Genomic DNA, 27,939 nt, shown 5'->3' on the forward strand with positions numbered 1-27,939 from the left:
GATACTGGAGACAGGATTTCGCTTTGTTTCAGTCAGACAGGCTTTGTGATGCATCAAGCACCAAAACATAGAAAAAATACTGTGAAAGGGACCTTGAGAGGTCATCTGCCCAAACCCTGCTGAGAGCATGTACTTGAGCCCAAGTAAGCACATAACCTCTTCTTCCCTTGACACCCAGCATGAAATATTGATGGAAAAAAAAAATATTTGGCACCCTCTGATCACAGTTCCAGTTACTGTTTCAGTTTGCTAAAGAAAACACAATGACATTAAAAGTCACACCAAGCTGCTTTCACACTGGGGGTTTTTGCTTATTGGTCTTTAAGTTGGCAAACTGGAACAAGATGCTACACAATCAAGAGAAGTCCCAGCATCTACAACAACCTGGAATTATAGTCTGAAAATTCCTTTCCACTTGAAAAAAGAGCTTGAAGTCCTTGGTAACAAAGGGGGGCAAGGTAAGTTTGTAAGAATCTACCTGTTAGCAAGTTCTTTGTATCCATATTGTTAAAACCTGCTTCTCTTATTTATTCAAGGAGAATGCCAGTCTGACCTACTGACCACAGCTTTTGTATATCCATGGTTTCCAACCTTAGGAATGCATGAATCCATGTTGTGCAAAGAGTTAAGAAATACAGCAAGCTGTGTATCTGCTGGGAGCAGCACCAACCTGATGCCCACTTACTAACACATATAAAATTACAAAATGCACATCAAAGCTTCTTTTCACTGAGCTATAACACAAACACATGGTTCCATAGTGCATTCCAAACCCCCTAATTTTTATCATCCCATTAAAGTCTGTGGCCCAATGCAATACTTGGGATCATTACTTTGAGACCTGAATTTCTCCCTTCCCGGTCTTTTTCATTGCACCTTGCTCCATTAACAATGACCCTACAGTCAGTGTTGTCTTTTTACTACTGGGAATTCAAACAGAGCAAACCAGAATGCTTAGGAGTAATCTCAATACTTGTCTTCTGCTGTTCTCATTAAGCTCTTGTAGCAATCAATAAGATGTGTATTATTATAAGGTAATCTGTTCCTTAACTTAGCTTAACTCTCCCAGCTAAATTCTTGCCTGGGGTGGTGAAGAGCGAGCTGTGGTCTGTATATTCCCCAGCACAGGTCAGTAATGCTGCCTGTCTGCACACCCTTGCAATCTCCAGCCCAGCTCTGCACAGCACCCCACAGATTCCACTCTGCACTGGCAAAGGCCCATCCCCATCTCTTAAGATCTGTGGCTGGTTTCTGCCCTTTGTTAGTCAGAGCAAATGCTGCATATTTTGCATAATTAAAGCATTTTGCTGGTTTATGTAGAACACATTTCTCCAAGTCAAAAATCTTCTGGTAAACAACAGGGAAAAGTGCTGAATTTCATTAGAACATCACATATTTCACTATTTCATTACTCTACGGTTGGGTTGGGGTTTTTTTCCCCCAGTTATAAGTGAGAACTTATGTTAGGGAATTATACAGTGATATTCAGTACTAACCAAACCTTATCTGTCTGCAGAGTGTACACACATAGAGAGGCACAAAGGCTCTTGTACGTAACAATGGTCCTAAAGATGGCTATGAAGATCACATTGGATATGGAAGTAGATCCTGGAGTGCTACTACCAGTGACTATCATCTATAGCATTAGGCAATGGCCTAACTGATCCCTCCTTACAAGACAAGGATGCCACAACAGCTTAGGCCAGCCCTAAGCAGGCATCCATTAGACTGACAGGAACATTACAATGCCATCAATAGGGCGATGCTTCTCTCGGAACAGGAGCCTTGAAAATCATCGCCCTGACTTTCTGCACACCACATGACAACACGGTGCGTGGCAGCGTGGACGGGGAGATGTCGTGTCAGTACTGGCTTTTGAAAATCACTTCACTACAGGTGGACAACCAAAGCATTCACGTCCTTTGGTAGGGCCCTCCAGCCACATAAACATCAGTACTGGGAGCCAGTGATATCTGTAGCAAATCTGTCATTGCAGTTCTTGCTGCATGTCCCACATCTACATTTCAACTCTCATCAGAAAATTCTCAGGATTTAGTGCTTCTTCCTTTTCTCTGCCCTGGATGTCACTAGCAATGCCCTTGCTGTGAGCAGTGCAAGTCCAGTGGCACTACAAAATTATTACAAGCCAAGGACTTCTGTTTGTTTAGAGGCTGTTCCCACTTTCTTAAGAGCACAAGCTGCTGGGGACAACTGTCAGGATTAGGTTTAGTAGTTTACAGTACACCAGATTCTGCCGACCATGAGACACTGATGTGCTATCAGTGTGCTTGATCTGTCTTTGTGCTTTCCAGGCACAGGAAGTACTTTATTTTTTTAAAAGACTATACTGGGCTGATGCTGACTTCATTTTACACTGTTGGATAATTGTCTTTTAACAGCAGAAATAATGAAGTCTGGAATACAGATGCATCACAAGCTCGCCAGGGTATCTTAGCAAGTAATAGACTGGAAGGAGGGTAGTCTGTGCACATTTTACACACCTTGCACTGAATGGTTCCCCATTTCATCCATCCATGACTCTGGATATTGTTTTTTAATTCAAAGAACACGAGTAGAAATGAAGGCAAAACCACTGCAGTTTGTGTAATTGCAAGAGCTATCAGATTTGGAGGGAGCTGTTTGAGGATGCTTCCCTGGAAGAAACATTTTGAAAATGCAGCTTCTGGGAAAGCAGCAAACCAGCAACTGTCAGAGCAACAACACTGTACATCAGGCCTCAGCCAAAAACATCCCTTGGCAGTTATAACATCAGTTTGTTTGTAGTCCTGGTCTTCACTGGCATAATATAGTAAAGATGCACATTGAGTAGTTGCTAATGACAACAGTTATTTCCCAGTTTTGCTTTAAAATGCAATGGGAAAGAGTTACAGCTACAGAAGTACCTGTTGTTTAGCAGGCACGTAAGAGCCACCAGATGATGACAGCTATTCTGATTTCCTGAGCTTCTTATGGTTATGAATTAGTTTCTTATAAATGAGTCCCAGCTCAGTGTCATGGGATTCTCAACATAAGCACAGCAACAGAAACAAAAATCAGGATCTACTTCTTTTCTGCAGGACTCCCCGAGGACCCGTATCTGATGACTCAGGCCCTTTGCTGCTTGTTTATAGTGTTTGTATGCATGGAGCTGTGGGAAATGATAAAAGCTGGTACCTGGGGGTAAAGGAAAATAGAAAGCTGACTGATCAAAGCAAATTTCTGCCTGCCTAATTATAAAAGGAGCAGAAACACAAAGACGTTCTGGGCCACTTGCAGCATCGCTGAGCAAGAGCGACGGGCGGAACAGCCATCGGATGCAGAGTGGGTTGCCCAAACAACGGGCACCAGCCCCTATCGCCTCTCACACACCTGCTCCTAGGTCAAGTCCTGGTCACCCCATCTGCAGCCCTCAAAACTCCTCATCACATTAACAGAAGCAGATGGTCCCTTTCTGCCTGTGTGAGTCTGCTGGAAAGGTGGGATCAGGAGGGACGGGTTCGCTCCCTGCCCTCGCTCTGGGGCAGAGCTCACCCAGCCTCAGGCATCCCCTGCTACTGCCAAAGATGCTCTCCAGAAAATAATGCAACACAGAGAGGCCTGGTGAGCAGTGAAGCATCTTCCCAAAAGCCTTGGTGAGGCAGAGGGGGCTGCACACAGAAGCTCCAGGAAATGACAAGGACAGTGCAGAGCAGAGCAAAAATCTCCTACTCAGATCCTAATGCCGCTCCCACAGGAAAGGAGATCCCGATGGCACAAACGGTGAACAAAGACTGCAGGGATGCTCCTGTATAGTCCTCCAACAAGAATTACTGCTATTGGTGCTATGATCAACCACAGGACTCCCAAGGAATGGACAGAGAAAGGACGAACAGCAGGCAGGGTTATTGTCTCTCCCCACACGTCAGGGTTTCACTGTCCCCAGGGGGATCCACCCAGCCACATCAGGGCAGCACGCTCACCTCTCAGCACATGCTGGGCTGGCATAAAGGAATTGTATCTCACAGGGGTGTTTCCCCAGTACATTTCATCACAGAAATGTTACAAGATGCTGAGTCTGAAAGGTCTGTCACAGGCAGTGAGCTGTCTGGAAAGCCTAAGACATGAAACACAATCCTCACAGGATAACCAGACTCACCCAGGTTTCTCTGCAGCCAACAAGCCCTGAGGACAAGCCCAGCAAAATGTAATTCTCATAAAAATTTATTTTAATTTTTCAGGTGAAAGGAAATTCCTTGAGGGAGACACCTAACTTTTGTTACTTCATCTTGAAAAAACCTGTAAGAGGACATGGAGTTTCTTGAGGATGACAGTTGGTTTTGGGTTTTTTTTTAACCCACATAAGACTTACCAAACCTGGCAAAGCATTTTCAGACTACAGAGATAATGGTCAGAACACATCAAGAACCTCCTTAACCCTATGCTGCTCAGAGAACAAGAGGAGCAGTGAGAGAGGCTGCCCTGTAGTATTAAACACATGAACATCTTGTTACCAACAGGTCTTTGAAATGGATGAGAACACATTACAGCGTCACTGCCACACAGATGAATAACCAAATCCCATTTGATATCTTAGTAGACGACAACACAAAGCCAGACGGTCCGTTTCTGTCACAAGGGAAGCTTCTGACAAAAGGGAGGCTTATTCCTTTTCATCCCTAGCATGCAGCCTCCAGAAGCACCACCCAGCTGACTACAGCTCGGAATTAATATCTATAATGAGAAATAACCAGTTCAATAAAATATTTCACAGCAAACCACAAATCCATTTTCCCTGTTTCTTAGATGCCTTAATACTAACTATGACATAGATGCAACATTTTCATCCCTTTTGGGGCTGCACACTTACTGTCTCTGAGCAAATCTGAAACAGAAGATTAGGAGTCACAAAGCTTACTCCTGATTTGGATCCTGCATGTGTCGTAACACGCACGGCAGCGGCGGGGCGAAGCCATGTGAGGTAACAGAGATTCACAGTCTGTGTTACATGCAAACAGACAAGGGGCTGAATGTACCTATGGGAAATCCAGATCTTTCATTTTCTTACACCTCCCCACAAGCCAGATTTTGCATCACATACTGTCCCATTACAGTTTTAATTTGCCACTTCCAGTTTAACTTTAGTTTGCCACTTAGTGTTGAAAACAAGCAAACAGAGGTGATGGCAAGCCTGTTGCCTGCACAGTTCAGAGTTTAGAAAACATCATGACTGGGAGTGTGTACAGGTGTTTACAAAACCCTATGGAGACCTGTACTTCTTTTATAAGAAATTATATGTGAATATTTCTGCTCTGCAGGTTTATGATCAAGTAATCTCCCTAAACAAGGCATCCATCACCAACAGTGTCAGAATTAAATCCATAAGAGCTATTCTGGAACTGTCTGGAAAATATTCCTAGTGTAAGGAAAGACCAAAGTGACAAAGCATCACAGAGAGGTTACACCAGAGCTCTACAGAAGAGACAGCAGAGAGGAGGAAGAATCAAATCTCTGCTATCACTAACTGCAGCAAGAGTGAGGAGTCCAAGAAATGTGGTGTCCAAAGGCTAACAACAGACTGACTTGTGAAATCCCACTCGTGCTGACTCCAAACATATGGAAGTTAAACCCTACAAGAGGATGAAAGTCTAGAAACTTCTTCAGTAAGAATCACCTCAATAGCTGTAAAAGCCAAAAGACCTGGAAAAAACCCACCAAATTGAATTACAATTCCTGGTTTCCATGGTCCACTTATACCTTTGTTTTTTAGGGAACTCCCATCATGAGGCTTGGATGCTGCCCTGAAAGTTTCTCAGCACTGCTCTCCTCCCCTCTGCAGCCACCAGGTCGAGTTGGGTCCTCTCATGAGGAAACGAAGACGTCACTTCATTTTCAAACACTCATGAACCCTCCTCAAGCTCCCAGAAAAACAGGAAAGGGGATTTTCTATGTATAGGAAGTGTGGAAATAAGAGGTGGAGCTGTGTCTTCAACAGAGGAAGAGTCATCACAGTCTCTAATGTAGCAGTACAGAAGGGGAAATTACCTTTATCATGATCGTTACTGAGAAGGCACAACCTTTCTCTTCACACAGGAGGAGAAGGGAGAAAACATACAGTCCCATGTTACTGTGAAGGAGGAGAGAAGACATAGCCCTTCAGAAGCAGCAGTGATGGACCCAGTAATTGCCCATGTTAAATAAGCACAGAAGCCAAGGACTGATGCTTGTGTCCCTGAGCTTCCCTCTGGCTGACCAAGAAACACGCACTCATCGACCTTCCTTCTTCAGGTTAACCTGTTCATCCTCTGCTTTCATCAGGTTCATTCATTACCCCAGCACTTGGCAAGGATCCCTGGTGCTGCTGAAGGAGCTGTACACACTCAACACAAGCTCTCTCAGAGTGTTTTTGCAAGCCCTCCCAGCTCTGAGAAAGTCAGGAACGCAGACACCTACACTTCCCAAGCAGCACAGCTAGAATGATACACAACACTCCCAACCAGTGTGTACAAATACAGCCCATCAGTACTCAATGAGAAAACACGGCCTGTGACTGCCTCTGTTCCTGAATCATAAGGGATGAATTATCCTCCCACACCCACAAGCAAGAGACTGACATGGTACACAGTGCATCTCCTCTTTACCATGATGTTTGGTTTCATGTGAGGGTTACCCCTGTCTGACTTTCTGCACACTCACACCTTTTTGTGAGCTGACCCAGCCATGGTTATCTCGCTGGCTGGCAGAACGCTGCTCCCTAATCAGCACAGGAATGGGGATTACTGGTTTGTCTGTTTGCTTGGGTGAGGTGGCTTTAAATCCCCACTATTAATAGGCACCAGGACCCTGAACCACCCCAGTCCTCTTGTTCACAGCTGTTACACTGCACATCACCAGAAAGTAACAAGCTGGGAAAGATGTTCTAGGCCGTTTTACTGCAGACACTGGAGAGCTGTGTTCTCTGACACGTTTTGAGAACTAATTTAGTAACTCCTCATGGCCCAAACAGAGATTATTTCTCATCCACTTCCCATTCATTGGAATTCTGTATTCCTTGTTCAGAGACAAAACCTGTCCAAACCCCTTCATGGTGAAAGGGCAGGGTCAGACTCTCCAGTAGAAACCCACAGACCATGTGTACATTTGCCTGTCTCTCAGACATATTCCCCTTTCCCCAGTGAAGAAACAGGCACACAGAATTGACAACAGGGGCAAAGCTGCTCCCAGGGCTGTGTAAAAGTGATGCACACAGTTATACAATTCCCTATTTCCAGCTAGCACTTCCCTTGCGTGTGACTGGGAAGCCAGAGCCTTGGTTTATTTGTAGCCTTTTCCACTTATAACTTCCAACAAGTGACAGTTTCACCAGTCCACTGAGTCACAGACCCTGTAAATAAAGCAGGCTTTGCATGACAGGCTGTCACTGCTCTCAGAAATCCTGCTTTGTCAACATCCTCCATAATACATTACAATATGTGAGGTAAACCCTGAATAACACTGCACTATGACAGCTTAGAGATAACAATGCGCTCTGTTTCTGACATCTCAGTGACAAGAGGGGTCAGGGGCTGGGCTGGGGGATGAGGGAGCAGGATCCATGCCTTCTGTTCCCTGCCCTGTCAGTGGCTTCCTCCTTATCCACAGCGTTGGTGAGCTGATGTCATGACGCAGATCTGGATCGTCGGCGCAAGAGAAGCGTAACCACCACAGTCTTACTGCAGCTCTTGCCTTACCTGGGGAGTTACTCATACCTGTCTGTCTCTCTGTCTCCCATCACTAGTTGAAGACCATGGTATTTATCAGCTTGATGGGTGCTATGCAATTAAATGAGCCACATGGGAGAGGCAGCCTGCAAGCAAACAGACCATGAGTAACTGGCTAAAGAATTCGGAGGGGCTGTTACCCAACTCTGCATGGCAAATGGGAACTGAAGGGAGTCCTCCCCCAGACCACAGGTCAAGCACCATCCTGGTGCAACTGGGAAAGCACAGCACTGCATGCTGGCTCTCAATATTGTCTTACAAGTACAGTGCACAGACTTTCCACCTACAAGAAATATGCCAGCATCAGACTCTGCTCAGTGTTTATTTACCTGTGGCTGTGAAAATGGTTTGAGAACAATCAGCCACTCCTAAGAATGCAACATTAGTACACCAGGCATGGTGACTGGCACGGGCCATCTACAACACCACAGGCTGTTACCTGTCCTGTCACACTTGTCTAAATTATGTGACATTTAGAAAACTTCTTGTTATTTGGGAATTCTCAGAAGAGACTCTAATTCTCAGAATTTGTCCCTTGCAAAGTTGCCCTGTCTGCACAAACCTTGACTGCTTATTAAAAGCAGTATTCATAGGCTGGATTTTTAGTTGTTGTTTCCTAGACAACCACTCCAGGTTCCCCCCAGAGCTCTTGCTGTTGTGCTCCCTGATTAAGATGTACATGCTGCCTGTGCCTGATCCTGTTTGCTGCAGTAGTATTCATTTTCATAGGTGTGATATTGATTAACTTTTTATTCCTCAAACGATATTAATTCCAGTATTTTATGAGGGATGATAGGATTACAGGAATTTAACCTTGCTAAATTACAGCTTAGGCTGCCTAATGTGGAAGTTATTCCAGGTCTTTTGCTGAAGGCAATTTTTGGTTCATACAACAGACCAGTTGAATCCTACAGTTCAGTTTTTCTCCCTTTCCATGCAGAGCAGCCATAATTACAACGTGCTCCTCTTGTCCTGAGCAGCCTTAGAGCTCTGTTTGAGTGCCTCAACTGTGGCATTTCCTGAGTTACTTGTAACTCAAGTTGTAACTGGGATATAAATGGCAGGGATGACTCAGATATAAATTCCAGCCCCCGCTGTGGCTACTACTGCTACTTCCAGCACCTTGCAGAAGTTCTCATGACAGTACAAAGAGCATCGAATCTACCACCTTGTCCAAGCCATAGTCTTGCTCTGGTCCTTGGGTAGATGGTTAAATTTCACCTGTGGACAAATTTTGCTCTACAGAGGGAAGGAGGGGTAGAACCACACTGACTTTGGGGTCTAGGTGAGCCTGGCTCACGAGCTCCTCTCTTCCTGCCTGGAAACAGATCCCCTACTTCCCCACCGAGATAATCCCCCACAGAAATTACTCCAGAATGCAGCAGAGGAATGATGCTTGGGAAAAAAAGCCCAAAAGGGTTGTCTGAATGTCTGGGGGGTCAGTTTAAGGGCCTTCTTCCCAAGGAAAAAACTTAAGAATGTGCTTAATGGGCCACAAGATCAGGATGCCAAGGGATGGCCAGGAAGTGTGGTATCACTGTATCTTTCCCTACCAAAATTACATTCATTTGTCTCTCTGGGCACTTCCCATATTAAAATATTACTATACACATTATGTTGTTTTGCTAGAAATTAATTGTAGATTTATTCCTTACTGGCATGAAGCTAGAGTTCTTAATATGATTACAAAATCTTACATTCTAGACAAGACATTTGTATTTCATAATACATTAAAAACAAGACTCTTAATCTATCCAAACATGGACTTGCCTTTTTGTGAGATGTTTGAATCTTCAGAATTTATACAATGTTGGATGCAACTATTTGACTTGCTGAAACCTTGTCTCAAGCAGGCCATGCTGCTTAATCTGAAAAGCAAAAGATACCATTTCATGAAGACAAAACCACAAGAATCTCAAGCAGAAACCATTAGATATTATTTTCACCAGCATCGTAAGAAATGAATAATGGACGTCATTTTTATAACCCCCCCCCCCCCCTCCCTCTGTCAACAGCCAGTGTGGGTTTGTAAGGTATTTATCAGGTGCCTGGGAAATAAAAGGAATGGATGGGACTTAATGTTTTTAGTTTTACACAGTTCTGGGGGCAAAGCATCCATTTCTCAGGCTGGAGGGAAGGCTGCTTTGCTTCACAGGGTTTATGAATGCTTTTGGCTGTGACTCACTGTCTGAATAATATCTGAATACCCCTCCTGAGTGAGGTTTGTGGAGGGGTTTAATGTGCCTACATTGGAAAGGTTCCTTCTTTAACAACAGCAGAAGACAGTGAAGTCCCAGTGCCTGGATGTGATCCTGGAGCAAAAGCCCTTTTGTCAGTAACCAGCTAAACCCACATCAGGCTGCCTGTCAGTGTGCTGCCCTTACCCTGTGCTGATGCTGCTCTCTCATGGGGCTCTTTTGGGGGGCACTGTGCACCATCAGGCAGCTCTGTGTGTCTCAGAACTGCTTCCCATGGCACATCTGGAGAAGCCAAGTGCTGGGCATCCTGCTCAGTGCCTGTCAATATGCAGTCACTGTTAATAAGTGGTGGCATTGCTCCTCCAATACTGTGTGCTGCACTACAGCCCTCACCAACCCACAGCTAATGGGAAAATCATCCCAGTTTATCCCTCGTTTACAGCTAATAGCCCATAGTAACTTGAACTGTTCAAAGAATCACCCTTTGTTACAATGTCAAAACAGCATTTAGGCTTCTGAAATCCCACAAAAGAGGCACAGCCACAAAGCAGCTATCTTTTTTTTCCTCTCTTCCCTAGCACAGTGCAAATCTCTGTACTTGGTGCAGTGCAAAGAACCCCATAAACACTTCATACCATCACCATTATCAGTGTGAATCCAGAGGTGCAGTTCTGATGAGTAACACGAGCCAGAATTCCTCATTAGATGATGTTCTTACCACCTAAGATCTGAATGGTCACATTAAACTCTGCTGGAAGACACACTTCCCTTCCCTGTGAAATCCATTGGGCAAGGAACATCTCTGCAATTAAGCAGATGCTTTCTTGCACAGCTGGTGCTCTGTGAGAGAGATGGAATGATGGAGACAAAGGAGAGAGTCATTCCAGCAGTCCCTGCAAGTGAAGAGTGCAGGGGTTAAAACAAAGCATGCTGGAATCTAATGAGAGAAACTTGCTTTTCTGAAAACACAAGCAGGTATGTAAAATCCCTTTACAAAGAAAGACTTGCCTCCCACCACCCAGTTCCACCACAGGTGTCTATAGGAAACTTTCAAACAGTTTGGTCACCCCAAAATATTTTAGTAAAGGCAGGTGAGGCACATGAGAGAGACTCTACACACAAACACAGCCTCAAGCAGCTTCTGGCTCACCTCAGGAGGAAGAGAAGAATGAAGGAGCCTATAGAACTCATGCCTTCTGTTTCTAAATGAGGGAACTGATGGCAGATTGGATTTGAAGGGAAAACACTCCAGTTATCTTGTGTGCTGGAAGCAAAGGAGCTGTGACAGGATGTCCCTGAGCTATGCTGCTCTGGGGATCACATTCGGATCTCTTGCCCGGCGTGGTACCAGGCCACCTAGGGACACCTGGTTGTATCACTGACGCCCCTTGTAACCTGGCACAACTCCTCCCCTGACTCCCCCAGTATAAAAGAATCAGTAACACGGTATCCAGAGGGTGCAGTTTGTGAGCTCTCTGTTCCTGTGTGGCCGATTTCCCACCCATGGGAAGGATGAAGCCTCTGGCAGTGTTTGTACTTCACTTACAATAAACACCATGAGTGTTGGCTGAGGGGAGTTTTGTGTGTCTGCAGCGAGGAAGCAGTGGAAACTGAAAGGAAAGCCTCACAGATTCCCCAGCATCCCTGACCTGTCCCTCACATCTGCTGCTTCCCAAGCACATGTGTGCACAGAGCCAGAAGTTACAGAGCAGGAAAACAAATAGAGCCACACGAGCTGTTCGTGCTGGGTCACATCCCTGCTTTGACAAGGTACAACTTAACCTGGGGCTGAACCTCATCTCCATACACCACAGGGAGCTGTTATGTAACAACAAGCAGCCCAAACACAGACAACTATTTTGCAAATCAAAGCAAAGGTAAATCATTAACTGCTCTTTAAAACAATGGCTTTGCACACTGGCTAACCTTGAACTGGATACCCTACAGCCTCAGCGCTACCCGTTAGGCACTGGTTCTCATCTTGAGCAGACAGCATTTGATATTTTATTGATGATTCTTATACTCTAAATAATTTAACAGGAATGAGTCTCGAGGAAAAGCTGCAGGCTGAAGAATAGCTCTCAGTAGTACAGCTCTGTGGAGGCTCAGGCTGGGTCTGCGTGGTCAGCCCGCGCACAGCCGGAGGGTTCTCCTGCTCGACACTTCTTGGTGGGACACTGCTGCTGTTCCTCCTCCTGAGCATCACAATTAAGGACTTTTCAAACCATCCCTGATGACAGCTACAGTCAAATGTGCCGCACAGTGTTTTACCAATCTGAGGGAAAAACGTCTCTATGACATTTGTAGGATGCTATAGTTTGAAGAAAACCTAAAAGAACTAAAAATGTAGGACAGGCTCCCTCCTCCTCTCTCACCCTTCTCTTCCCTTACTCAGATGCCTAAAATTCAATCACATTCCAGCTCAGATCTAGCTGGAACATTCCATTCCTGCTTCACAGAGTGCACAATGAGATGAGAACTCATAATGCCCAATCCAATCCCAACTCAATGTGGTGCTCACAGACAATGGCTTTTATCCCCTCCACACAAGACGTGCTGCAAGCAAGCCCAGTGCCACACTGGATGCAACTGTGCAAGCAAAGGTGAAGACAAATTTAGCAGAGAAATGTGATCAGAGAGGAAAGAGACTGTAGCTCTATGTGGTACTGAAGACTGACCTTGGTTATTCATGAGGCTTTTATAGAATTCCTCCCTGTAGGAGAGATCCAGTGGCAGGAAAGATCTATGTGGAATTCAGAGCCGATGGAGAGCACAAGAAGTTGAATAATCATTGTCTGTAACAGTGCTGGACGTTATGCAGCTTGCAGACTTTTCCCCTGTAATTTGACTCTCTTACTCATCTTATTCTATTTCAGTAAATCAAGAGATGACTCAGAGACAATCGGGATCCAGGCACAACAGAGATGCCAGAGAACGAGTCGTTTGTTGTGTACTGGGAATGTTGGCAAACTTTGGTGCACACAAGCTGACTGCTCTCCTCAGCACTCAGTTAAGCTTTTGACTGCTGGATAATCTCTTTTTACCTTAATCAATTGCACTGTGACATTAGATTTGAAACCAGGTTGGTTTTCCTATGGTAATATTGTGTACAGCTGACTCAGGAACAATTGTCAAGGCTAAAATTGTAATTAAATTGACATGTCTATTGCCCAATTTACTTGTGCCTCTTAAGGACTATTTATTACTTGTTAAGGCATGTTTTCAGACAGATTAAATTAAAACCACCATTTCTGTCTATGCCAGGCGTATCCCAAAAAAGTAACAACTTCATTTCAGTTCTGAATCCAGTTTTGGTGTCAGATTTAAGCCTAAGCTGGGAGAAACATAAAATAAGACAAGTTGGGAGAGCTCAGCTGTCTCCTGGCTGACGTCTCCTAATCTCCCCAGCATGGCCACAGAGCTGAGAGCACTTTGGGTTCCTTTGCTGTGGTTTATCTGGTCCCACTCACACATCACGGTGGCGTTTGTGAGCAGTAACCAAAAATGTATCTTCCACAAGAATCCGGAGACAACGTGCTGCATGGTGAAAGGCAAGATGACTCTTGCTCCTGCTGTCCAGCATGATGCTGTTAGTGAGGTGTGACATTAGCATTTATATGAGCTGCACAGAGTTCTGTAAGTGAAAATCCCTCAGACAAAGCTCGAGCTACCCTCTCATTGTGTCATCACATGCAGGAGAGAGCCTTGTGAGAGACAGCAGAGGGGCTAAGTGGAATGTTTCACGTTCTCTCTCTTAATCCTCTCAGATCTTACATCAAACAAACTTTCAAAGTGCCGTCCTGAACTTCCATAGCCCAGGAACTCCAGATGAAAGACTACAGGACTGGACTCCTTGAACATTTTAAGCAATTGCTAGGAATGGATCACAAGTTCAAAAATCAATCTCTCTGGACCTTGTAATGAATGAATTTGTTCTTTTCTGTTCTGCTAAGTGAGTTCTCTTGGCCTTAGCAGCGCACCGAGTACATTTCTGAATTGGCTTCTATTCTTGTCCTGCTCCCACAAAAGAAATTATCTGTGCTGCAGCATTTTCCTTGGGAAGGGCATTGTTTTGCCTTAGAAAGGGATGTTTGTACTTCGATAACTCAGATCAGAAACTACAGAGACGTGTGATTCCAGAGTCCTGGACCTGACGCCAAAAACCATTAGCCTGTCTTCTCCCCAGAGCTACAGGAATGCTTGGCATCACCACCTTGGCTTTTGCACTTGTGCCCCAAGCCCTCATTTAATACCCAATGTTCAGAATTCACCTTGACAGTACAGGTGACTTGTTCTCATTCCCCAGGAATAAATCCCTTGTACGTCATCAGAACAGCCTGTGGTGGGCACAGGCACAGCCACCACCACACGTTACCAGACACTTGGCTGTGGGCAGAGATCCCTTTGGCATTGCTGTAAAAACAACAAAGTCCTAAACACAGGCAGGAGGTTTCCCAGAGCAGCCCTGGAGCTGGTGAGACACGACCCCCCGGCAGCACCACCTTCACTGGGGGCTGCTGCCCTTTACACACAGGCTGCAAGCAGGCCAAGGACACGCTGTGGAGTCTTACAGATCCAACCCATGCCTGAGCCACAGAAACAGCACTACAGCCCAGAGACGTCATTTGGACACAGCAAGTTAGAGTCAATATATAGCTAACAAACAAAGTGCCTAAGTGTGCTGCAGGATTTGTGCTCAGCACAAACAGGCCATGAGCAGAGGGTGAGTTTCTAATTAAGAGAGAATTGCTATGGTAACCAAAGGTGGTCACACATAATTGGGTGTGAAGCCACGCAAGGCTCCATGACAGAGGTGTCTGCATATATTACCCGGCACATTTTCTCGCTCTGAAATAGAATTCCACTGCCAGGCCAGGCAATGTTTCCCATACTTTTTGTGCCTCCGTTTTGAGCGCCCAAAGATGCCTCTCTGTGGGCTTCAGTGACAGTTTCAGCTCTTCAGCACCCTTCTCACAGCCCAGGCAGCAGAAGTCTGGCTGTGACTCCCACAGGAGCCGGCGAGAATGACGCTTGATGTATTTATATGGAAGGCAGGAAGGGGTCTCTGTCCTGCCAGGGATACCAGAATAGTCTGTGCAAAGGAGTGAGGGTTCTCAGCCCTGACCTCCTCTCCATCACGGGTCAGTAACAGAGGAGTGTGTGCTTCCTAACCCCAGGGAATGGGGCAGAGAAGCAGGCAAATCCCCCGTGCTTGTGCGGAGCAATGGGGGATGAAGGGAGCACCCCTCCTCAGAACAGGGGTGTGCTGGCTGGGTGCACTGCGGCACCCAGCTCCTTGGCATCCCTGGCTAGGAGCTGCAGTGTCCTGGGTCACAGTCACTGTTTGAGGTTGGTGTTTTGTATCACAATTAGTGGGAGAGAGGAAAGTGATGAGCTTGGAGACTGAATCCCTCAGTGCAGCCCTGCCCAGTCTGGTAGCAGCGGGAGGATGCTTAAACTCTGCCTTAGCACAGGGACAGCTGCAGCAGCCACCAAGGGTGACAAAACAAACTTCAACCTACCAAAGCGAGTTACCAACTTAAGCACCTCCTACTAGAGAGTTCTGAGCATTATCTTAACTAATTAGATTATGCATTATCTATGTAACGGATCATATATTATCTGTGTAATGTATCCTAATGAAGATTAAAGGAAAATCTTGTTACTTCCATGTGTTGTTCTGGCCCCCCACTTCTAAGATTTCTATTAAAATCCTCTCTGGAACACACGGACATGAATGAAAGGTCAGGTCTTTGACTTGCAAATCCCCATTTCTCTCTACCAGCTGCACTTAAAGGGCACAGATCTGCCTCAGAACCCATTATTCCTCTGGTGTGGAGGAACCTGGACATGTTCTCAGGACAGGATGGATCCAGAAGTGGGGAGGATGGACACATCACCTCCTGTGGACTTCCACTACTGCTGGAGAAGCTTTGAGACTTGATTCTGTTAGGAAGTTTTTGGATCTTAAATTGCCCTTTCCAATCTGCCCTGTACTGGTGGTAGCTCTCAAGGTGTGTTCTGTTCGATGGTTTCTGCATCCAAGAGATCAGTTAACAAGTTCTGACATAACATGTTTTTGTATTCCTGTTGTCTACAACACCAGAACATCTCTGCTTTTGTCTTTACACAAGCTGGGGGGCTCCTGTTCCTCTCTGCACATCTGAAAAGGCTGCTCACCCCCTGGGACAGTGCTGCACATCACTGCAGACACCACTGGGCACTAAGGCAGTGAGGGGAAGCAGATCCAGCCAGCAAAGGTGAGTTGTGACTCCCAGTCAGCACCACGGTGCTGGTCCCGCTGCCGCCGCACATCCAGATTGCCCGTTAATTACATCTCTGTGGGCAGTGGGCACCAGGGGATGTGGTCGAAGCTCTTTGAGTCTCTGGGGGAAGGCAGAGTATCAGAGCCTCCTCTGCCTGCAGGGAGCAGAACTGTGCCCGTGTTGGCTGAGAACAGCACTAACAACAGATGCTCTTTGTTAATTATTGACATATCCAAAGGGTCCTGCGGCTTGACAGAACCCGTAACGGATACGTTATCTACTTTGCTGCGTATCATCATGGAACATATGCTACCAGTTTGATGTAGTGTAGGCTTGTTCTTAATGTATTCCTACCCTGAATTCCTGACTCCTTTTCCTACTGCTCCTCGATGCACTGGAATGTGTGCTTCCTCCTGTGTCCCATTGAGCCTGGTGTCCAGTCACCCCGTTTCCTGATTCAGTAGAACCACCTACAGGTGCTGCTCTATCTTGCTTGCAATTTACACCCTTAAAAAAACAACCAGATGGTTTCAAAAAATGCCAGTGATATCTAATATATTATTTGAAATTAAAAGTATGGCTGCCAAATGCCTCTCTGCTTGCAGCTATACACATCACTTTGGACGCAGAGGGAACTGTGTGTTCCATCACCATGTTAAACAAAAGCCTGATGGGAGTTTGAGCAGCTTCAGGACAAATCTGGGCCAATAGCTGAATCGTATGCTATGAAGTATTAATGTGTATCTGAAGCTTAGGCCTGCAGAGCAGATCCTTCAAGTTGTCCAGCACAGTATAGAGGACATAGTGGGTTTTTATTTAGTCTTACAGTCAAGAAATAGACTTGCTTGTGTACCTTGATGGAGACAAGGAAGGTATCTCTGGTGACAAATGTCTGAGGCGTTTCCTGCTGTGATACGCAGCTGGAAAGTCACTGAAGTCTGTGAGCAGATCCTTCCTGTCCTGCTTCTCTGTAAGCCTCCACTCCCACCCTGGCAGGAGCCTGGGGATCTGCGCTCCTGAAAATTAATTTTCTTACAACATACAAAATTGGAACATTAATAATTTCCTACCAGGAATTGAGATGTAGCGACTGTCACTGATCTGACACACACACAAATGGCTTAATTCATGGCTGAATTAGCACTTGAAAAAATAGGGAGCCAAGTGAAGAAAAAGGAAAAAAATTATAAAAATTAGGTATTTAAAAATCAGCATTAGCCTGGTTAACTCTTTTCTTGTTATATTTGCTTAACCTGTAAATATTTTTCAGGGTGAAGCTGTATAATGTGAATGTGAAATGTATTTTACGTCTACAGCAAGTCCCAAGTAACGGCCTTGTACTCGACAGCTCCGGCAGACAGGAGTTGGAATAGCTGTGAAGAGGCTTCTGTCACACAAAGCTGACGAGTTGGAGCTCAGACACCCAGTAACACCAACCCTTCGTGTACCCCAGCTGCTGCTGAGCAACACGTGGCACTGGGAATAGAACCAATTACAAAAATACTCCTAATGGGAAAACGAGCTTGTACAAGTGTGAGCCAAGGCACCGTGTGAGGGCGAACCTGCCAGACTCAGGAATTCCAGCAAAGGGGGAGAGCAGGTCGTTGTGATCTGACAGACACCAAAACGTCACAAGCTCCAGGCCTGAAGGCCTGAAGATCAACAGCCCCAGCACAGGCGGAGCTGGCAGAGCCACACACGCAGCTGCCAGGCTGAGCCCCAGCACTCAGGATGACACCCAGCAGTGTCCAGGCTCAGCCTGGCAAAGGCCTGACCCCGAGGGCACTTAACGGGTGGCTCAGGAGCAGCCCCATGTGCGACACCACTGTGAGCTGTGTGTGCAGGGACAGATCACAGCCACAGCCACACTCACCTGCACTGACCAGTGCAGGGGTGAGGTGCTGCCCTGGCTGAGCAGCCAGTGCACACACACCATCTCCAGTAGTGGCCTGAAGGGTTTTAATTGAGCTGAGGAGCAGACGATGCTCTAAGCACGAGGAATCTACCAACTCTGTATTTTAATTACAGCTCTGCTGGAAATGGATCCAATGTACACCACATTTCTGGAGCATCCAGGCCTAGCAGTTGCTTGCACATGATATGGGAGCATCCAGTTACCAGACAGACACGCAGGTGTCAGCCTGAATGTCCCAACACGTCCCATCTCAGTGAAAGGAAATCAGAAGTGGGCTGTGAACATAGGGCAGGCAAACGCCACAAACCCATCCAAGCATGTCAAACCCATAAAACATATCACAAAAACACTCACTCACCTTTCAAGGGATTTTTTTTCCAGTAAGATCCTTGCTTGCAGCACGGAATGTGGCTCATGGTACCCTGGCAAGAACATCGGAGAAGAGGCAGCCCCTGCTCTGCACCAGCGACGAACACAGGAAGGTAAAGTCATCCTCCTTTCTTCCTCCCAGTGAGCACAGAGGCTGCAACAGGCACCATGTCAAGGGGCCATCAGCTGGCACCCACACCACAGCCCTCAAGACTTCACACCAGCTTGGAATTGTTCCTGTCTAAAAAAGGCAATAAAACCCAAGGGACAGTGACATTTCCAGAGCAACTCATCATCCCAGGCACGACACCAGCACAGCCTGAGTCTCCCAGCGTGTACTGGGATGGCAGCTACTCTGAAACTGCGGGTGCACCATTTCATCCCAGTAGCTCCCCTGAAATTCAGATGGTTTGTAACAGCAACATGCGTGGCACCGTTTCCCTCCTTGTTTGCGTGAGCAGGTTATCTAACAGGATTATAAACAGAAATGTTCTCAATTTCCATCAATAAACACTACTTGTACAATGAAATAGCAAGGCTTTAACAGATTAAAGTCTGATACCTCCATAAATCATTCTAGAAACACACAGAATAAAACCCTATAGATCACAGAAGCGATTACAGAACAGCTGAAAAGAACAAATTAGGTGTAAAAATGCTCTATTTCAAACAGGAAAAGATGTTATTTTTTATTTTCTTCTTGGTAAAGTAGCATAGTTCAACCAGATTACAACAAAATTACCACAGGAGATTTAAAAAAAAATACAAGAAAGTATTTAGAAAATTACATATATACACATTTGCTTAAAAATTCTAGGATGTAAACATTAGAATAAGGAGTTTATTAATACTTAGGTGAGTATTGTACATATGCCCGCTTCAGAATTAATACTATCCTTCCTACAGTTAAACAGGAACAAAACCAACAAATCCCCCCCAGATCAAAAGGGAAATCCAGCTCCTTCAGTTGCCAAGAGGATTGGTCCCACATGGATGATACGTAGCTCTTTGGCTCAGGGTTCAGTAGGGAAGAAAAAGCAGCCATCCAGAGTTAGATTCTCAACCACATTTACATTCCTGTGACTTTTAGCGTCTTCAATGCTTAACACCCCACTCCAAAGGCCAACCATCACAGCCACATTCCTGTCCTGGCATGGAGCAATTCCTGGCATCTCAGTAAAGAAACCTCCCTGGGCAAAGAAACATTCTCCCTGGGTAAAGAAACCTTGTCCCTGGGTAAAGACATGTTTGTTCTGATGCAACAACAGCAGCAAAATCAATCCAGGTATTTGCAGCCGTTTGCAAATTCATTGAATTCATTCCTCTCTCAACACGTCAGGGCTGTTCTCAGGTACAAATTCACCCCATGGTTAGCAAAACTGAGGCTGGGGCTGGTCATTAGGAGTATGCTCAATTAATAAATGATCTCTCTCCAACTATACCATAGAAGCACAGTTAGTGCAGAGTAAGAAGTTAAATGGAATGTTCAGCGTCAGAGCGCTGTGCAGGACACGTGTTCTCCCTTCTGTTGGTGAGTGAAACCCAGAGCAGCCTACCTGGCACTCCTCAACACACTGCAGCTCCTACAGGTAGCTTTATACACTGAAGTGATTCCTTCCATAGCTTTATACACTGAAGTGATTCCTTCCATAACTTTAGACATTGAAGTGATTCCTTCCATACACAGTGTGAGGGAAATACTGAAATGACAACACAATCATCAGATTAATACTCTGTGTGGTGTGCGGTGTGACGGGAGCATCCCAACCTACTGCACTTCTTCCCTCTCTGGAGCTGTGTAACCACATTTCCAGGAGTGACTCCAGCTCCCATTCCCAAACAGCGTCACTGTTTCCAAGGAAACAACGGTGCTCTCATGTCGAGCCTGTTGAGCCATACATACTCACATTCCAGCTAGAGGAGCACCGTGCTGTCACCAAGATTCACAAGGGCAGCTAGGAGCAGAGCTGGCTGAAGAAGTCCTCTTTGAAAGAGCTGTTCCACAAGTTCTCATGGTAACTCAAGCGGGTAACTGCACTTGAATCCACAGGCACAGACTGTCTGTCCTCAGAACTACCAGATGTTAGATGACAATTGTTTGGGGTTGGGGGGTTTGAACCTTTCATGGAGCCAAGATCTCTGCATGCTTTGAAGCAAAGAGAATGAAATCTGGAAGTACTGATTGGTGCTTCTGTTAATGAAACAGCATATTCTGACATCACTAACAGGTCCTGACAGCATCATCAGTTCACCTGGGGATCACTGAGCCTTGTGTGTTATTAGCTGGCTGCTCCGAGTCAGACAAATCCACTCGTTAGTCAGTTTGTTATTAATTAATTTGACAGCCACCACGCAGCTACCGGTCTACACATGAAAACACAAAGTGCACCTTAGACACAGGTCACACTTCTGTGCCTGTGACCCTTAACACCATGGTGCCCCTTCTCTTAACACCCCTGGGAACCCACTCCCAATGGCTGTGGCTCATGTAGAGTCTGTGAAACAGCATCACTGGCCACAACCATCCCATCAGCGACATGTCCCATGACAGACTGGCTCTGAAATCATTCATCTTCCTAAGAGTACATGACTTCATGGATGAATCAACTGAAGCCATTATAACTCTGTCAATATCCCCCCTCACATAAACCTTCAAAATTTACTATCAGCACTGAGAAACCTGATTAAGGCCAAAGCCAAGCTGACAGGATGCATCCTGCAGAAAGATAGAACCTCTGAACAAGTGGTGCTGAAAGCCAAGGTCAGTGCAGCAAGGACTGACGGCCACGTCTGCCCAGATGGAAGGGGCTTCTCAGGGCACTGTTCTTTCACAGGGGACTGGACACCAGCATTAAGTGAGAGCAGTGCCACTGATTTTTACAGTTTTGAATGGTCCCTGAAGGTACAAGACAAGTCGCCCTGGAGACCTGATGTGCCTAAAGATAAATGAGGAATGAAACAGAATCATGATGACAGGCTCCTCTGCACAGGCCGGAGCACCAGCCTTGCAGGAGCAGCTCCAGGGACCAGCCTCTGCTTCCTGATACGTGGATTTAGTTCAGTTGAGAATCGTTCCACTGCTCCAGCTACTTTTCTTCCCAGCACAGACAAAGCCAACTACCAGGAGTGTGCCAGACCCAAGGGTGTGCAGAAGCACGACCCGACAAGCCACTCGCCTCCATCTCCCCTCACAGGAACATCCCGCTGCCGTTGACCCAAAACACCAGCAGCAATTCACCCTTCAGGACCCACAGATCAGCTGGCTCTCAGGCTAGCCCTTTGGATTTTCTCTTTCTCTCTCTATTTATTTTGGAAATGAGATCTCTTACTGACAGAAAAACACTGTTTCACCTCCGTGACATGATTTGACCTTGTTGTAACTCATGACCTGTAATCTCTGACCCTCTCTGCCACATTCTGCTATTCACTGCTGGCTATAAGCCACACATTTCAGAGGTAGGAATCCAGCCACTGATGCTACTCACCACACCTAACAATGCCCAGCCCACTGAAGAAGAAAGTGAGCAGGCTCCTTCCCTGGCCAAGCAAGTGGGGTGGGCATGGGTTTACAGGACACAAACTAACGCTCTGGCCAAGAGGAGCAGCTCACTGAGGCAGAACCCTGTTCTCAGTTGTTCCTTCTGAGGGGGAACCTTCAACATCTGCCGACACGAGAACTGACTATAAGAACAGATCATAAAATGGCAAGACACATCCTCTTAAGTAACATCACCCATTATCTAGAAAACTTCTGAGAAGAAAGATGTGCTTACACAAGGAAAGCCAGAAGACAACTGATAGAAAATTTGAATGTACACGGCTTAAACTTAATGAAGAGAAGAAGAAAGCTAACGAATCATCAACTGCCTACGGCAGTGCAGCTAATGGATACTGGATTCCAGTTAATCCCTGTCAGGACTTCCATCACTTGTAGTCATTCTTGCCAATCGTTTGGGTTACTCTGCCAGCAGTACCGTTACAGATTACTTCCCAGCAAGAGGTGATGGGTAACAGGCACTTCTGTCCAGGCAGGTTTGAACTCTCACCACGTGAAAGGCTCCACAAAACCAGAGCAGGAATTTCACACTGCCCGTGAATGAGGGACGGCTCTGCAGCACCAGCAACAGAAGAACAACACAGAACTCAAACCCAGGATTTGTATCACTTGGGGGATCCTTGTGGTGGTTTGCAGAAATCAATAATATTGCACCCAGCATTACAAGGTTGAAATTTCAATAAAAATTGTTACATTCTCTGATTTTAAAGCCTCCCCCACAATGAAAGCTACTGAGACTCTCTAACTAGAAACATACAAAAGCTGTTTCTCCTCCTGTAACATTTTTCCCTTGTTATCTACTTGGTCAAGTTTTTTTTAAAAAGCTTTGTGAGTGTCAGAGGTTCACAACAAACCCCAGTCCTTCTATTTACAACAGGCAATAAATTAGTGAGGTTCTCTTAAGCACATCCTTCTGACATATGAAGTAGTGATTACTGTAAGTGTTCTTCCAAGGAAAAAGGACCTGTCTTGACACAACCTGGAGCAGAGGAACACACATGTAGCGAGGGAGGTGACACAGCAAACAAAGGGATTGGGAGGAACAGCGGGACACAGAGGAGGGTGTGTGCGGTGTGGCTGTACGAGACACAGCCGATGAGGCTGCTGAGCCCTCTGAAAGGCCCTCCTGTTCCTCTGAGAAGGTGATTGCTGCCTCCCAGAGTAGTTAATCAGGATGTGACCCTCAGGAGGGAATGTCTCTTTTCAGGATTTAAGTTGACACAGCTGTAGTCTCTTCGGGAGCTTAAATTATAAATAGGGGCTAGGAAGGAATCACAGACAGCGTAAAGTACGTGGTGCTGATATCCACAACCAGGAGACAGGGTCAGAGGTCACCACTCTGGGGCTCCAGGCTTCGGGGCTCTCTCTGATGGCTGCGGGAGATCTTCGGGAAGCGTGTGCTCACTCTGGAGCGATTGCTTTTGCTTGCTGGATCTCCAGAAGGTGGGATGTCACTAGGAAGACAAGAAATAAAGACAGAAGTAGCTATTTTACCTTGTACAGAAATTACTCTGCAGTTACTCCAAACATGAAGAAAGCAGATGTTATGAGAGCCTGGCACATGACTGTGAGATACAGCACACATCTCCAGCTACACAGAACTGCTATCTCAAGTGTGCGTCACAAAATGAGCTCTTCCAAAAAAGTGAGGACTAGAGAACTCCCAATACTTCCCAGGAGATTGCGAGTCACGGGATAACAGCACCTGTCTGTGAGCTGTGGTTCAGAGGTGGTGGGAGAAGCAGCTTGGAGTGATGAAAGTACAAGCAAAATAGACAAGAGCTTGGATGATGCTCTACTTAACAACCCTCTAATTATGGATGGATGTATCATTACAAGATGAAGCACATTAGTAATACATCCCTGTTGGGAATTCTTCAGTCTCTTCCGCCCCACAACAGACTGCACTGTCACATGAACGAGCCTTTGGAAAAGGCTCTGGGAAGAAGAACATTCAGTTCAACAACAAGCAGTAACAGAAAATTCCAGCTTACCTAGGTGACAGTCAGAGGCTATAGACTCCTCGGAAAACTACAGTATAAAGGGACAGCGTTGTACATGTGCTGTTCTGTGAGAGGACTCCACGTGGTTTGTAATTACACTGCTTACATACAGATCAATAAACAAACCCGAGTGCGGCATTTGACAGCTCAGGCAGTAAAACTGTGCAGCAGACAGAGCCCAGCTTACTTCTGTGAGTAAAACCCCGGCCTGTAACACCCTGTGATACCTGTCTGCAGCCAGCATGACAAGTCTGTAAGAGGAACTGCTGTTCTGCAGTTCTTCCCCGATAAAGCAAGTCCAGACACATGTGAAACCTCGCCTGGTGATACGCTCCGAGGTTCCCTTTCCCTTCCTGGAGGGGCAGCCTGAAGCCAAACACACACTGGGGCTCCCACCCAGGCAGGAGGGATCTTCGCAAGGCCAGGGCCCTTGCTGAGTCCTGGCACCCCGTGGGACACCCACCTGCAGCAGCAGAGCGCCCCAGCACGCTCCGGCAGCCGCTAACACTGTACCCACAGCGCACACCTGGGCTGTCCTTGCAGCAGGAATCAAGAGCATGGAAACACATCTCCGACTCAGGTTTAAACATTAGCTGAAAATAAAATGATGTTTTCCACTGGCAACGTATTTTACTTGAAAAATCCCCAAGCAGAACAGTCTGAAATGGCCCTTGTTACAGTAACAGGGACTTTGTCTCCAGTGAGGTTCAGTCCCACTGCAGCACTCAGTCCTCCCAGGGAGCGAAGACGTCCTTCATGTGAACAGACTGTGTGAAATACCTGTAGTGAACACCCTCCTCTTCTTTAACAGCAAGATTATCACCTTAGAGATTTAATTCTTTCTTTAGCTTGGCACCAAAATAAAACCTCTGACAATTAATTGAGCCAGTGTTATTAATTCCTGGTAGCCTGGGGTAACTGGACTTCCCACCCCTGTCCTATGATTTCTTACTCTGAAACCTGGCAGCACTGCCTGAGTTGTGAGAGTGCTCTGATCATGTGAATGCAATTTCAGCTGGGCTCATTAGCATGGATTGCTTTTAGTAACATGGAATATTATTACTCATTGTTTCTCTGCTATTTATAAAGCTGCAGCGATGCTGTGTTGATACTCCAAAGCTTGTAAACCAGAGCAAGGGAGACCGGCTGCAGAGGGCTGTCCCTTTGCCTTGAGACACGTACTGTTCAGAACACATGGACATAAAAGCACCTAAATATTAAATACACAATGGAATCAAATGAAATATTCACTCCATTGGGCCTTTCTCACCCTAAAATGGCTCCATTTACCAGCACAATGGCCACAGCCGACAGCACACTAGCTCTGGCAGGAGACGGCTGCGCTCCGGCGGCTCAGTGCAGAAGCAAGGCCGGTGTCAGGGCAATTACTCGAATTTGGTGGTTGCTCTATGGAAAACACATCTTAATGCACAAGCTCCTCCTGCTGGCATGGCCACCGAACCGCATCAGTGCTGGCCCGGGGGGAAGTCCTTCTCCCCGGAGGAGAAATCCACCCCAAGGCAAAAGCGCCAAGGGTGCAAAGTGAATCCCCTGCGAGGGAGAGCAATGGTGTAGCAGCAGGCTGCCCCGTTGGGCACTGCTGTGGCACTGAGATCATCCCAGCTTGATGCCGGGAGCACCAACATCTCTGAGCAGAGGACAGAAATTGCAAGCAATTCTGCTAATTTAAATGATGCTACTCCAGAACAAGATACATCTAATAACCAAATTAGAGATAATCTGTCTGAAATGTCTTAGCTAATTTTTATAATGACAATCCAGATCCTATGACAAATCACTATGTTATGTCAGTTTACAGAAACCATTTCATATTTGAGGAGTTGGATCTTCACGCATCCAGAATGAAAAAGGAATCGAGCTGAAATCAAACTGATCAACTGCCACGGCAACAGATGTGGCATGGGGAGGAAGTGGAGAGCATCAGAAGTCCTACATTTGAAGTATGCATCCTAAGCCCCTTTCCAGCCTCCCTCCCCCAAAACCTGATCAGGGACCTTGCCGTCACGCTTGTCTGCTGCAGCTCTTGTGTTTTGCTCTACAATCAACATGCCAACTTTCAAACAGCACCCAGCTCCTGCCTGCATCCTCACCCCGTCCCATTCTGATGCGGAGTGCGTCCTGCTGAGGCAGTCAATCCCTTCTGCCCACCAGGTCACCGCTCAGCTTTTCAGCGTTCCCCATCGATCAGCCCAGCACTTGTTTGGATACCGATTCAGCTGCATTGATTTTGTCTTGGTGTCAAGTTCTGCCTGAGGTGCACCTACAGAAAACAGCTTAAAACAGCTGGTCTTTTTCATCAGCTTCCAGTTTACCCACACCTACTGGTTGTTGCTCTGCGTATTCAAAACATGCCCCGTGTCTGGCATCACACCACTCCCATGGCTGATGCTGTGAACATTCACCTAAAGGAACCTATTGCCCCTCTCGCTGTCTGCTCGCCAGGATAAAATCAGAGATGCTTCTAATGAGAACAGCATCGCATGGCGGCAACTGGAAATACTCCTGCACCAGCCAGAGGCTGGAGAACACAAGTAATAAGCACTTGGAAGCACAGCAGGGCTCAGGATTTGGTATCTCATCCCTCTGTTACACACAGACACCCCTCTCATGTCAATGCAGCTCTGGAGACATTCGGGATTCAGGATTTGCTTGAGTTCCATTCAATGTACCCCATGAAGAACGACAGGAGCTGGCAGATACAGGTGGGGACTCTCCTTTGCCAGTTTCTAGTGTTGTTTTTTGTTTGTCAATATATTAAACAAATTTCCAGTTATAACCCTAGTATTTAATGTGGGAAACTGGCTCCAGGCAGGCTCCTCAAAAAGGGGAGCAGGAAACGCCGCCTGCACCAGGTTAAGAGATCGTATTAGATAAATGAGAGCTAATTCTCAACACCACCTTCTGCCAATTAAAATCAGCTAAAGCATCTGTTTAGTGGATTATTAACCAAGACTCTGACTTCATCAAATCACTTTATATACTCTAGTAACTCCTGCTTTGCAGCAGTCTGGGTAAAATCCTCGTTTCCAGCTGCTGAAGTGGAAAAATAATTGGAGCCACATTCCTGCCATCACTCCCAATTTTTCAGAAATGAGATGCAATTATTAGTGAGAAACTGTCATCTCCATCTATTAATACAAACGACTGAGTTGGGATGTTTAAACAGGCAGCTATTGACAGAAGAGAGAAAGATGTGGGTAAAATAATCCCTCTGCGTACGCCTGGACAGCGAAAATCCTGAGGACACCATTGGAGCAAAGCTGCCAACTTACAAACTGAACAATCATTTCCTATCAAGGAGACTTGGATCGATCAAGGAATGAAAAGCATAAACCCTGAGAGTCTGTCCCAGTGTTTGATTTCCATACAGCTCCTCCTACTTCCTCAGCAGAACTCCGGATCCATAATGGCACGTTCAATCTCTTGCTGTGAGTAATTACAGACATAATTATGCTTCCATTCGTTAGAATGTGAATGATTCCTAACCTGAACGCTCTCACCCTACAAAGCAGCTTCCATCCCTGCATGGCCATTTTCTCCACAAACATCATCAGGATCCTGCTGTCAGCCCCAACGCTGCCCGGGACGCTGAGGAGAGGATCTTCTTATCCTCTTCTTCTTCCACTAACTTTGCAGCTGGTGTAACAGGTCTGAGCCAGGCTGCTGCCACACTGAAAGCCTTCATCCCCTCTGTTCTCCTTGACTCTTTGCTCCAAATTCAGCCAGGCAAGAGCATGCACCCACCAACACAAGCGCTTACCCTTACCAGCACAGCTCAAGCAGTCTCCTAGGGAGTAATGCACCTCAGTGGTCTTTGAGCTGTGCAGGTAAACTGCAAACCACCACAAAACCCAGCCAGTACAACATCACCACTA

At 46.1% G+C, this 27,939-nt stretch overlaps 1 protein-coding gene across 1 annotated transcript in view; it reads right to left on the reverse strand.

Annotated features, from left to right (window-relative positions):
- Window positions 1-23,364: 23,364 nt before the first annotated feature.
- The window catches only part of SNX29 (sorting nexin 29), a gene marked incomplete at both ends in the record, with an annotated part of 80,819 nt that continues 76,244 nt past the window's right edge, over window positions 23,365-27,939 (reverse strand). The window contains one exon of the mRNA XM_084271234.1: window positions 23,365-23,494. Within this exon, the coding sequence (XP_084127360.1) occupies window positions 23,365-23,494 (130 nt within the window). The remainder of the gene's footprint in view (window positions 23,495-27,939) is intronic.

Source organism: Gallinula chloropus (assembly GCF_964237585.1).
Source record: "Gallinula chloropus genome assembly, chromosome: 15".
Taxonomy (NCBI): domain Eukaryota; kingdom Metazoa; phylum Chordata; class Aves; order Gruiformes; family Rallidae; genus Gallinula; species Gallinula chloropus.